The 13,415-nt window shown below is 43.2% G+C and overlaps 1 protein-coding gene across 2 annotated transcripts in view; it reads left to right on the top strand.

Moving 5' to 3' along the window:
• The first annotated feature begins 5,300 nt into the window (after positions 1–5,300).
• Positions 5,301–13,415, top strand: part of LOC144683618 (AT-rich interactive domain-containing protein 2-like) — a 242,586-nt gene continuing 234,471 nt past the window's right edge. The window contains exons 1-2 of one of the 2 annotated variants that reach the window (XM_078546821.1): positions 5,301–6,010; positions 6,824–6,917. In XM_078546821.1, the coding sequence (XP_078402947.1) occupies positions 5,925–6,010; positions 6,824–6,917 (180 nt within the window). In that variant the 5' untranslated portion in view covers positions 5,301–5,924. The remainder of the gene's footprint in view (positions 6,011–6,823; positions 6,918–13,415) is intronic. The other variant, XM_078546820.1, reaches the window with a different exon arrangement.

Here is a 13,415-nt window from a genome sequence, read left to right as displayed (position 1 = left end):
AATAGGTGGGGAGGCAAGTGGTGAGGATGACACAGTCTCCAGAGGGATATAGGTTAAGTGAGTGGGCAAAAACTTGGCAAATGGAACATAATGTGGGAAAATGTGAGGTTATGCACTTTGGCAGGAAGATTAGAGGAGCTGAATATTATTTAAATGGAGAAAGACTGCAGAGAGCTGCAGCACAGAGGGATTTGGGGGTCCTCATGCATGAGTCACAAAAAAACTAGCATAAAAGTTCAGCAGGTAATAGGGAAGGCAAATGGAAAGTTGGCCTTTATTTCAAAGGGAATGGAGCATAAAAATAGGGATGTCTTGCTAAAACTATACAAGGCACTAGTTAGACCACACCTAGAATACTGTGAACAGTTTTGGTCCCCTAATCTAAGATATACTGGCATTGGAGGCAGTTGAGAGAAGGTTCACTAGGTTGATCCCGGGAATGGAGGGATTTTTTTATGAAGAGAGGTTGAGTAGGTTGGGCCTGTACTCATTGGAGTTTAGAAGAATGAGAGGTGACCTTATTGAACCATATTTTAGGGGGCTTGACAGGGTGGATGCTGAGAGGCTGTTTCCCCTTGTGGGAGAGTCTAGGACCAGAGGGCATAATCTCAAGTAAGGCGTCGCTCATTTAAGACAGGGCTGAGGATGAATTTCTTCTCTCTGAGGCTGGTGAACCTGTAGAATTCTTTACTGCAGAGGGCTGTAGAGGCTGGGTTGTTAATTATATTCAAGGTTGAGATAGACAGATTTTTAATCAGTAAGGGAATCAAGGGCTATGGGAAAATGGAGTTGAGGATTATCAGATCAGCCATGAATTCATTGAATGGCAGAGCAGACATGATGGGCCGAATGGCCTACTTCTGCTCCTATGTCTTACGGTTATGGTCATTCTTTGGAATTAAATCTTTGTACACTTATTTCCCCTCCATTGTGTTTACTTTTGAAGTTATAAGCCTACATGTTCATAACCTAAACTTACAAGATTCCAGTTAAATCCAGATTGAATTACCAGGCCACAATTCTCCTGGGGTTATTATACCTGTGCAGAACTTTCACTTTCTCACCTTCATATTACTCAAAACGTGTGACCTTTCACTGAGTTTTATCTGGAGTCACATTCATGAATGCCAACACTCCTGATTACCACGTACCACCCCACCCCCCTCAGCTAATGAATCAGTGCTCCTCCATGTTGAACATCACTTGGAGGAAGCACTGAGGGTGGCAAGGGCACAGAGTGTACTCTGGTTGGGGGACTTCAATGTCCATCACCAAGAATGGCTTGGTAGCACTACTACTGGCTAAGTCCTAAAGGACATAACTGCTAGACTGGGTCTGCGGCAGAGGAACCAACAAGAGAGAAAAACATACTTGGCCTCATCCTCACCAACCTGCCTGCTGCAAATGCATCTGTCCATGACAGTGTCGGTAGGAGTGACCACCGCACAGTCATTATGGAGATGAAGTCCTGCCTTCACATTGAGGATATCTTCCATCGTGTTGTGCGGTACTGTGCTAAATTGGATAGATTCCAAACAGTTCTAGCAACTCCAGACTGGGCATCCATGGCCATCAGCAGCAGCAGAATTGTACTCAACCACGGTCTGTAACCTCACGGCCCGGCATATCCCCCACTCTACCATTACCACCAAGCCCGAGGATCAACTGTGATTCAACGAAGAGTGCAGGAGGGTGTGCCAGGAGCAGCACCAGGCATAGCTAAAAATGTGTTGTCAACCTGGTGAAGCTACAACACAGGACTACTTGGGTGCCAAACAGCATAAGCAACAAGTGATAGACAGAGCTAAGAGATTCCACAACCAACGGATCAGAACTAAGCTTTGTGGTCCTGCCACATCCAGTCATGAATGGTGGAGGACGATTAAACAACTCACCGAAGGAGGAGGCTCCACAAATATTCCCATCCTCAATGATGGAGGAGCCCAGCACAGCAGTGTAAAAGATAAGGCTGAAGCATTCGCAACAATTTTCAGCCAGAAGTGCTGAGTGGATGATCCATCTCAGCCTCCTCCGGAGGTCCCCAGCATCACAGATGCCAGTCTTCAGCCAATTCGATTGACTCCATGTAATATCAAGAAACGGCTGAAGACACTGGATACTGCAAAGGCTATGGGCTCTGACAATATTTCGGCAATAGTGCTGAAGACTTGTGCTCCAGAACTTGCCGCGTCCCTAGCCAAGCTGTTCCAGTACAGCTACAATGCTGGCATCTACCCAGCTATGTGGAAAATTGCCCAGGTATGTCCTGTACCCAAAAAACAGGACAAATCCAACCCGGCCAATTACCGCCCCATCAGTCTACTCTTATCATCAGTAAAGTAATGGGAGAGGTCATCAACAGTGCTATCAAGCAGCACTTGCTTAGCAATAACCTGCTCACTGATGCCCGGTTTGGGTTCTGCCAGGGCCACTCAGCTCCTGACCTCACTACAGCCTTGGTTCAAACATAGACAAAAGAGCTGAACTCCCGAGGTGAGGAGAGAGTGACTGCACTTGACATCAAGGCAGCATTTGACCGTGTGGCATCAAGGAGCCCCAGCAAAACTGGAGTCAATGAGAATCGGGGGAAAAACTCTCCGCTGGTTGGAACCATACCTAGCACAAAGGAAAATGGTTGTGGTTGTTGGAGGTCAGTCATTGCAGCTCCAGGACATCACTGCAGAAGTTCATCAGGGTAGTGTTCTAGGCCCAACCATCTTCAGCTGCTTCATCAATGACCCTCCTTCCATAAGGTCAGAAGTGGGGAGGTTCGCTAATGATTGCACAATGTTCGCACCATTCGCGACTCCTCAAATACTGAGGCAGTCCATAACCAAATGCAGCAAGACCTGGACAATATCCAGGTTTGGGCTGACAAGTGGCAAGTAACATTCACGCCACACAAGTGCCAGGCAATGACCATCTCCAACAAGAGAGAATCTAACCATCGCCCCTTGATGTCCAATGACATTACCATCACTGAATTCCCCACTATCAACATCCTGGGGGTTACCATTGATCAGGAACAGAACTGGACTAGCCATATAAATACTGTGGCTACAAGAACAGGTCAGAGGCTAGGAATCGTGCGACAAGTAACTCACCTCCTGGCTCCCCAAAGCCTGTCCACCATCTACAAGGTACAAGTCAGGAGTGTGATGGAATACTCCCCACTTGCCTGGAAGAGTGTAGCTCCCACTCAGGAAGCTTGACGCCGTCCAGGACGGAGCAGCCTGCTTGATTGGCACCACATCCACAAACATTCACTCCCTCCATCACCGGCGCACAATAGCAATAGTGTGTACCATCTACAAGGTGAACTGTAGGAATTCACCAAGGCTCCTTCAAAATCACCTTCCAAACCCATGACCAACACCACCTAGAAGGATAAGGATAAAGGCAGCAGATAGATGGGAACAACACCACCTGCAAATTCCCCTCCAAGTCACTCACCATCCTGATTTGGAAATATATCGCCGTTCCTTCACTGTTGCTGGGTCAAAATCCTGGAACTCCCTTCCTAACAACACTGTGGGTGTAACTACACCACATGGGCTGCAGTTGTTCAAGAAGGCAGCTCACCACCACCAAGGGCAACTAGGGATGGACAATAAATGCTGGCACTGCCAGCGAAGCCCACATCCCGTGAATTAATAAAAAAAACTGTTAGACAAATTAGCCGCTGGTGGGAGCTAACAGAAGGGAGACGAATGACCACGAAATCTTATATTAAGTGATGAATGTTCTAGGAAACATTCACCTCTAACACACCAGACTGCTGAATTTCTTCTGTTATAAATGTTAATACTTACTTTTAGCTAGACAGATACCAATGGTGCATTGCGCATTTTACATCTTAAAAAAAATAATTTCCTTCCACTGTCAGAGAACATGATTTCAAGAAAGGAAACAAGGTATCATAAGACGGCGCCCCTGCTCTGCCTCTACAATTTAAGCAGCGCATACCATTACGCCATCATCAATCCAAATGAAATAATTATTTGAGATAACATTCCAGTTGAATGCCAGAATGAAAAAAATGCACTGCCTGAGAATGTGATGGGGGCAGATGCAATCGTGGATTTCAAAAGAATATTGAATAATTAATCTAAAAAAGACCTCGCAGGTCTACGGGGAAAGGTATAGGGAGTGGGACTGGCCGAATCTTACAAACAGTCAACTTGGACACTGCGGGCCGAATGGCCTCCAACTGTGTTGTAACCATTTTATGTGGCCAATTAAATCCTAATGCATGTCAAATTTATCAAAAAATGGCTACATTCAACATTAGCAATTACAATAAATCAGGGTACAATTCTCGAGCAATTTTGCTCCTTTAACTTGCGTGGAACGGAGTTCAATATTGCAATTCTACGTATTGTGCAGAGAACTCCGAAATAACACGGCTCCAAATACACAAACCATCGGGACATGTGATTAAAATTAACAATTGTCCCAAACCACGTTTAAAGCAGTTCCTCAGTTCAACCAGCTTTTATATGTACAAAGTAAATAAAAGCAAGAACAGACACTATTAAAAGACAACTGAGCACATATTCGTTATAACCATTGAAATATTTAAATTAATAGATACGAAATATAAAATGTTTACAATTAAACAAGAAACCAACTGTGCTCGACACCTGCACTTTATTCTGTCATGAATAACTAGCCAACTATCGAACACCAGTGGGTGTTGTGTTACTCTACCTACATTTAAGGAGATGGCAAGAGCTCAACTTCCAACGGGAAAATGTGCGATTTGCCACCTGCTGAGAGTGGACCATTTATAGCAGTCAAAACTCAAACAGTCCTCAAGAAAATAATTACTTTCTGAACACTGCCCTACACAGAAGCACAGCGCGCCGCCATTTTGAGGCAACCAACAGGCTGTGCGCGTTGCATGCCGGTGTTTGTAGTTCCTTCCGCCTCTCCCTTCCTGTTTTTCAGTTGGATTGCAGAGCTCGCGGGAACTACAACGCTGCTGAATGCGCGCGCACCCCTCCACCCCCACTATCACTCTGCACTCCTTTAACCTTGCCTCCGCGGTACACAGACTACATCTCCCGACAACCATCGCTTGCGCTCTCCTTTTTAACGGCGTCTGGCGGCCCGAGCACCAGGCACAGCTGGCGCGGTGCACCCTGGGGGTCGTAGTCCTCCTCCCTCGACCTTCCCCCTGTCTCCGAACGTCCGGTAGCGGGGCGACGGACTCCAACTCCCAACCCACCTTGCGTCTGGTAGGCAGCCATGGCGGCGGGCTGTTTTGCGGAATTGCAGGACCCCCCCTCTGGCGGGTAATTGCTCGGCCGCTCGGTTTTCATTGTCTGTGAGGGAAGAGAGAGAGAGACAGAGAGAAAAAAAAAGAAAAAAATTTGAAAAGAAATTAAAATTCGATTCGTTTTTTTTCCGAAAAAATCTATAAATTTAACCAAAAAAAGAGAACGGGAGCCGATGGAGAGAAACGAACCGAACTCCTGCCAAAACCCCCGGCCCTTTGAGAGAAAAAAAGCAGGCGAGAGACGGTGATGAGGAGATTAAAATCTCACCTCCCCCCTCACAGGCTGGCAGGATTGTTATAGGAGAGCGGCGGAAAAAAAAACACCCTCCCCGGTGTAACGAGCGGCACCGAGCTCCGGCTTTGCCGTGCGAGTAACCGGGGCTTCGATCTCTCGGCGAAGCCTTTTCCTCCCCAAAGCTCCGCTTTAATTCCCGTCGTGGCCGGCGATGGCTCGGGCTCCGGCGCCCGACTCTCCGGAGATGAGGAAGAAGAGACTGTAGAGAATATATATATATATATATATATATAATAATCCTATAAAATAAGGATTGATTTATCTCGAGAGTTCTCTCTCTGATTTTTTTGTTGTTTTTTATTTATTTGGGGAGTATTTTTTTTCTGTGTGTGAGAGAGAGGGATTATTATGGCTAAAACTCCGAGTAAAAGCGGCGGTTTGAGGACTGGCAGGAGTTTCCTGGATGAGCTGCGGCACTTTCACAGGAGTAAAGGGTAAAAAATATAATCAGCAGAAAATAAATACAACTTTTAATCAGCGGCGGGAGGGGGGTTGGACATGAATTAACCGTTTAACAATAATACGAGGGGAGGGATGAGGTATGTGGTGGTTTTATTCAGCGGCCTTCATAGGCTTTCTCTTGTCACTCGGTAGCAGAACAGCCACCAAAGGCGACAGGGAATGAGGATCATTTTTATTGTGAAGGATGAAATATGTTCACTTAAAAAACTTTTTATATAAATAGCGAGGGGAGTTGCGCAGCAGAGAGGCTTGAGTATTAGCTGCAGTTTCTCGTCTTCTTTCACCACCATGTGCCAGCAGTAATTATTGGCAAGGAAGTATTTTTCTTCAATTTTCATTTCCACTCTTTTTGAGACAAATACTTGGAATTGCAATTTTTACATTCTATTGCCCAATTGCTGTAATTATCTGCCAGGTTTAAAAGGGGAGAGGGCTTCTCCATCGCTGTGTGTGGGAAGGAAGTAGAACTTTAAAAATTCTTTATCATTTTTATTTCCATTAAAAAAAATCTTTTTACTTTTTTCACCTTAAATTTAAGAGCTGGTAAACAACTCAACCTTTTTTTGGGTGACTGGATTTGACACCAGCATTTGATTCGTTTTGAAACTACATCATTCAGTATTTATAACAAAAAATTATACCCCCATGTTTATAACTCATTTTCTGCCCCAAACTTGAGTGGAATATGCGTTTGTGTTTTAAAGTGCTAGTTCCCTTTTTAAGAATTACTTAAAATTACCTTTAAAAATATGTGTGTAGCTGAGACTTATTTTTAATATTTTTAGGACATCCTTTAGAAAGATCCCAATAATCGGAGGGAGAGAGTTGGATTTGAGTGCTTTATACAGCAGAGTCACCTCACTCGGGGGATTCGCCAAGGTAATATATTTATGCAATAATAAAAATACTAGATAATGATGCCTTTTATACATTAAAGGCTATATTTGATGCCCCACCAGTTGAAATGTATCCCGTTTCTTAAAAGTTCTCCTGTGTGCGTTTTCTTTACTGCTGGCACTGACTTTTATTTGTTTTTGAAAAAAATATTAGTTGGTGTGACTTAGTTTTTTTTACAAATCGCTTCCATTGTTGACAGAAACTGGAGTCAGGAGTCTCGGACAGCCCTGTGGCTGGAGAAGGAAACTCGCATTTACCTAACATTTTCAGCTTACCAAACTTGTAGCTTCCCCAATAATTAGTATTTTTGTATACGGTTATTGAAATGTATGGAAAATAAACCTTAATTTTTGAATAGTTATTTTAAAGACTGATTTTCAATTTGGTTTCTATGAACTGGACGTAATCCGGCTACAATATATATTTTTCAAAAATAAAAAATATGTTAAACATTACCTTAAAAGCAGCAGCTGTACCTTTTTGGAAGATATTTCACATTATTATTCGAAAGATTATCCGTTTTTGCGAAATTGACAGGCTTGCGCGAGCCCTTAAGGCCTGCCCCGTCTCCCAGTAAAGAGTGAGGGAGCGAGTGAGTGAAACTGAAAATTAGCGACTGTGTAACATCAATAATGTGAGCGAGACGCAGGGCAGTGCAGTGAGGATCCTTGAGACTCTGTAATCCAACCGTCTGTTGCAGTTAAATTGCTCTTAAAGGATATAGATCGCGGGTATTTGTTTAACAAAATTGGTTTGATAGGCTTCATGCCCAGCTAGGCCTTGCGGAGGCCTCAATCAACATACATTGAAATAAGAATCAGCAAAAGGCATTTGGGACTGTTGAAGGGAATTTTCTTCCCATTTGATTAACAATTTTTAAAGGCTGTATATTAAATATTTAGATCATTAAAAATTGCATAGCAAAGTGTTGGTCATATATTCGGAAGAAAAATTTCAGTTGTTAAAATAAGCAGAAAGGCCCCCTGATACATTTTCCTTTCCCAAGTACCCTGGCATAGAAATATCATAACATTAATATATTTGGCACTGAAATTATCATAGAACAGCATGACCCCCTCCCTAAATTCTTGCATCAAATTTGGTTTGGGGGAAAGGTGATTTTTGATTTTTTAAGTAAGCTGAGATGAAACTGGGCAATTTAGCATTCACTTGAACAAACTAAAATCTCTTCAGCTTGTAATTTTTCTTGCAATAGTTGTAGTGATTTCTGCACTTTGTACAGTACAGGAAACTATAGCATAACTTCCATGGATGAGGTGATTTTATTTTCTGGAATGGAGGAGAAAAATTTGCTGTGGTATGGAATAGAAAGTTCATGAAAGGTTGTAGGGCTGAAAGAGATTAGAGATATGGAGGGATTTGAACACAAGGTTAATAATTTTAAATTTGAGACATTGTTGAATTAGGAGTCCATGTGGCAAGCACGAGAGTGATGAATGAGTGCAATTTAATATGTCTCAGAATGTGGATAGTAGAATTTGGGATGAGCTTGAGTTTATGGCGGATTGAAGATGGTATGCTGGCTAGGAGAATTCAAATGGTTGAGCCTAGAGATCATGAACAACAACTTGCATTTATATAGTGCCTTTAATGTAGTAACACATTCCAAGGATCTTCACAGGAGTGTTATCAAAAATAGACACTGAGCCGTATAAAGGGATATTGGGCAGATGAAAAGTTGTAAGTTTTAAGGAAACTCTTAACAGAGGAAAGAGAGATAGCTGATTTTAGGGAGGGAATTCCGGAGCATGGCAGTTTAAGACAAGGGCAGCAAATAAAAGTATGGGTGAAGGTTTTAGCAGCAGATGGACTGAGGTAGAGGAGACTGATAACATTACAAGGCAGACAGGTTTTGTGATTGAAAGAATGTGGGGTCAGAAACTGAACTCGGTCACATAGGATGCCAAAATTGCAAACAATTTAGTTCAGCCTGAGACCATTGCCAAGGGTAGAATCTGTGGCGAAAAAGTGGAGTTTGTAGAGGTCCAAAGTCAATGACTTTCATCTTTCTGATATTTAATTGGAGGAAATTTCAGCTCATCCAGGTAGGATGACAGCAAAAGAAGGTGGTAGGGTGTAGAGTTAGAGCTTGGTGTCGTCATCCTGACGTTGTCTTGGGGTAATATCCCTGAGGTGCGTGTTGTAGGCCTAGGCTAGATCCTTGGGAGACTTCAGAGGTAACGATGCCAAAAGCATTAACCATATCATTGCAGCTACACACAGTGCAACTAACTTATTCAGATTGAAGGGAAAAAAGGCCCTCTATGTTGCCAAGTACTGTATTGTAAGGAAGTCATATTTACTTAACTTTTGTTTTTAGTGAGTGTATAACGTGTTAATTTAGTTGGGCGTATATGAGTTAATGCAGTATTCAAAGAAAATTCTTGATTATTGCTGAAAAAAGAGACACATCCAAGCTTGCACTCATTCGGACACTCGCAAGAATACCAATGTAAGGGGGAAAACAACAATTTATACTTTATGTGAGGAGAGTGCTGATTGGTTGGCACTCTGTTCGCTTACAGTATAAATTGTTGTTTTCCCCCTTATGTTGATATTTTTGCGAGTGTTCTGATGAGTTCAAAATGAAAAGCTTAGACGTGACTCTTTTTTTCAGCAACAATCGAGTTCTGCACTACCAAATGAAAATTCTTGATCTTGTATGTGCTATTTTCATAGGCAAGGCCATTGTTTAATAACTGGAATATGATTTGAAGGCATGAATTTGTGTTGCCATCTGGAGCTTTCTATTAGACAATGAACTAGGCTGATCAATGAGCCACCCCAATGTATACTACTTGTGTATTTTCTGGAAGCTTTTTTTCTGCGAGAAATTTTTTCCTTTATCCTGTGGTGCCTCTTTTGGCTATTTTTGATACATTCATCATTTTAATCTGCTGCATGTCAGATACATAAATGAAAAATGTGAGATTGATACAACATTTTGTGGTGAGAATACAGAATTGGTGGAAGTTCATATTTTTATTGATATGAGGGTAGGAAGGGCAAGGGGCCAGAACTGGGTAGAAGGACTGTGTTAACTATATTACAGTGGGGCCCTGTTGGGTTGGCTATCATCAACTTGTTTTGCAATTTAAGAGGGAAAAAATACCCTTCCTTGGGCAGTTTTCCAAATGCCTTTGTTCACATTCCCAGTTTAAATTTCTGATTGCACATAGCAAACCTCCAAGCTCACACTTGCAACTTCTGTACATTTGAGAACATTTGAAAATATGGTTCTCCCTTCCTTTAATTTCCTGAACATGCTGACTGGCTCTCCGTTGCAGTTCCTTGGGCATTTGCAGCCCTTAGTTAATTTGCTCGAGCAGCTATTCTTTATACATGAGTCTGGGTTGGGACTGTATGAGGAATGGAACAGTATCTAAATCTGTTCCCACTTGATGTCTGCAAAGTCATACTTCCCAACTGATATAATTGTGCAGTAATCAGGTGTGGTACATTGGATTTCTGTTCGCTATTCTATCAAGGGCCATTGTGACCCACTGTTGTGTCCTCACTATTGTCCAAGCTGATATCAGCTAAATTAGCACAAAACGTGAGTGTGGTCTGTAATGCTCACTATTCTCCCAGGCAATGAATTTACCAGTTAAGCCTTTGGGCAAGACAACTTGAGATTTATTTACAGTTGTTTTGAGGAGGTAACATTCCAGGTGGATCATTCAAAGCCCTATGGTGTTGTGTACTTAAACTTTCAAAAGGCCTTTGACACGGTTCTGCACCATAGGCTACTAGAGATTCAAGCGACTTCTTATCCTGAGTAATTTCAACTTCCATCTCAACTCAACAGGCTCTTTGTTCTCTGAGTTCACTGCCCTCCTATCCTCCCTTAATCTCTCCATGGCTACCCTTTTGACCTTTACTATCTCATATGGCTTTGCTACTGCCATCATGCCAATCACAGATAAGGCCATCTTCGAGTTTTGTTCTTGTATGAATCTCTACTGGCATTCTCCTTCCGGGGGGCCCCACCCAACCTTCCTCAAATCTATAACAAAAACAGAAAACGCTGGAAAAACTCTGCAGGTTTGACAGCATCTGTGGAGAGAGAAATAGAGTTAACATTTCGAGTCTGTATGACCCTTTTTCAGAGCTAAAGAAGGGTCATACAGACTCAAAACGTTAACTCTGTTTCTATCTCCACAGATGCTGTCAAACCTGCAGAGTTTTTCCAGCGTTTTCTGTTTTTGTTTCAGATTTCCAGCATCTGCAGTATTTTGCTTTTACATCCCAAATCTATTTCTTTCTGTCCCTCCCCTCCTTCAACCAAAAGTAACTCGCCTGCAAGAAATTACAAGTGCACTTAAGATTTATTTCTGCAGCTACCGATCTGATCAATCACACCCTCATCTCCACATTTGATGCCCTTGTCCTCATTAAAAACATTACTGTCTCTCTCACCCTGGTCCCTTAAGTCCAAGAAATAGAGACTTAAATATATAGGACAGACAACTGTTTAGCCAGTCATTGCAGGATTTGACTATACCACGTAAATCATGATTGGATTCTTTACCAAAACTGCTCACTATTCCAGAAGCTTTTTGGAATGCAAAGATAATCCTGGCTTCTCCGCCACAAATTGTCACCTTAAACCCCTGTCTGCTGCTTTCTCCACCGATATTGCCAAGAAGTGCAAGGAGCTCGTGGACTTTTTTGTCAATAAGATTGAAGCCAGCTCTTCAGTCATTTCCCTCCCTTCTCTGAGCCCACCAGACCAAACGTTTTCTAAGGCTCTCGTCACCATATCTCTAAACCCATCTTTCTCTAGTTTCTCTCCTATCTCCCCACTGAGCTCATCTTGTTCATAAGTTCCACCTGCTGCCCCCTCTGCTCTATACCCACTAAACTGCTGACTACCCATCTTCTCCTCTTGATCCCCATGTCAGCAGATATTGTTAATGGTTCTCTCTTCAGATGCTGCCCTTCTATTCTTCAAATCTGCTGTCATCACCCCTCTCTCAAAAAAGACAATCCTTGACCTCTCCGTTCTTGTAAACTACAACCCTCACCTCCAACTTCCCATTCATTTCCAAAGTCCTCAACATGCTGCTGCATTCCATATTTGTGCCCACCTTTCTAGAAACTCCATGTTTGAACCTTGCCGGTTGGGTTTCTGCCACTGAACTGAAATAGCTCATATCAAAGTCACAAATGACAATCCATTGTGACTGATCATGATAAGCTGTTCCCCTCCTTGTTGACCTGTCTTTAACTTTGGTGTAGTTGACCATATCATTCTCCAGTGTCTGTCCTCCAAGGTCCAGCTGAGAGGGATTGCATTCTTATCTATCCAGTCATCGTCAGAGGCTTGCATGCAATGTCTTCTGCTGCTGTTCCCCAACCGTTACCTCTGGAGACCCCAAAGACCCATCCTTTGCCCTCCACTTTATTTCTTATTTATAACCTGTCCTTCAGCAACATCATCCAGTAACCCAATGTCAGGTTTCACATGTATGCTGGTGACACCCAGCTATCTCATCACTACCTCTCTTGATCTTTCCATTGTTTCTAATCTGTTAGCATTCGTGTCCGATGTTCTGTATCAGAGTGGAAATTTCTTCCAATGACGTATTGAGAAGACAAAAGCCATTTCCCTGGCTTCCTCTCACTGACTCCATCTCTCCCCTTGACAACTGTCTGAGATTGAACCAGACCAGTCGCAACTTTGTTATCATGTTTGACCCTAAGATGAAGTTCAGACGACATATCTGCGTCATCATCGCAACTGCCTACTTCCATCAGATCGCCCAACTCCACCCCACCTCAGTTCCCCTGCTGAAACCCTTATCCATGCCTCATTATCTGTAACTTTGACTATTCCAACACTCCTGGCTGGCCTCCCATCTTTCACCCAATGCAAACTTGAGCTTATCCAAAACTCTGCTGTTCATATGCTTGGTATATAACAAGTTCTGTTCACTCATTGCCCCTATGCTTGCTCTCTTATATTGGCTTATGATCTGGCAACCCACTCACTCACTTTTCCAGAACCACCTCATCCAATTCAGGGTCGCGGAGAGTCGGAGCCTATCCTGACAGGCAATGGACGTTAGGTGGGATACACCCAGGAAGGATGCCAGCCCATCACAGGGCTCACCCACACACTGGGGACAATTTACAGTAGCCAATCCACCTAACCAGCACGTCTTTGGACGGTGAGAGGAAACTGGAGCAGCCAGAGGAAACCCATGCAGACACTGGGAGAATGTGCAAACACCACACAAACACACACATAGGGTCAGGATCAAACCTGGGTCCCTGGAGCTGTGGGGCAGCAGCACGAACCGCTGCGCCACCATCCTGCCCTGATCTGGCAACCCCTCAATTTTAAAATTCTCATTCTTATTTTCACATTGTTTCTTTGCTTCACCCCTTTCTACCTCTGTAACCTTCTCCAGCTCTTAAAACCCTCTCAGGTCTCAGTGCTCTGTCCTCTTGCAC

Source organism: Cetorhinus maximus, chromosome 8 (genome assembly GCF_964194155.1).
Source record: "Cetorhinus maximus chromosome 8, sCetMax3.hap1.1, whole genome shotgun sequence".
NCBI classification, from domain to species: domain Eukaryota; kingdom Metazoa; phylum Chordata; class Chondrichthyes; order Lamniformes; family Cetorhinidae; genus Cetorhinus; species Cetorhinus maximus.
Note: the sequence above shows the minus strand (reverse complement) of the source record. Positions and strands in the feature narration are given on the sequence as shown.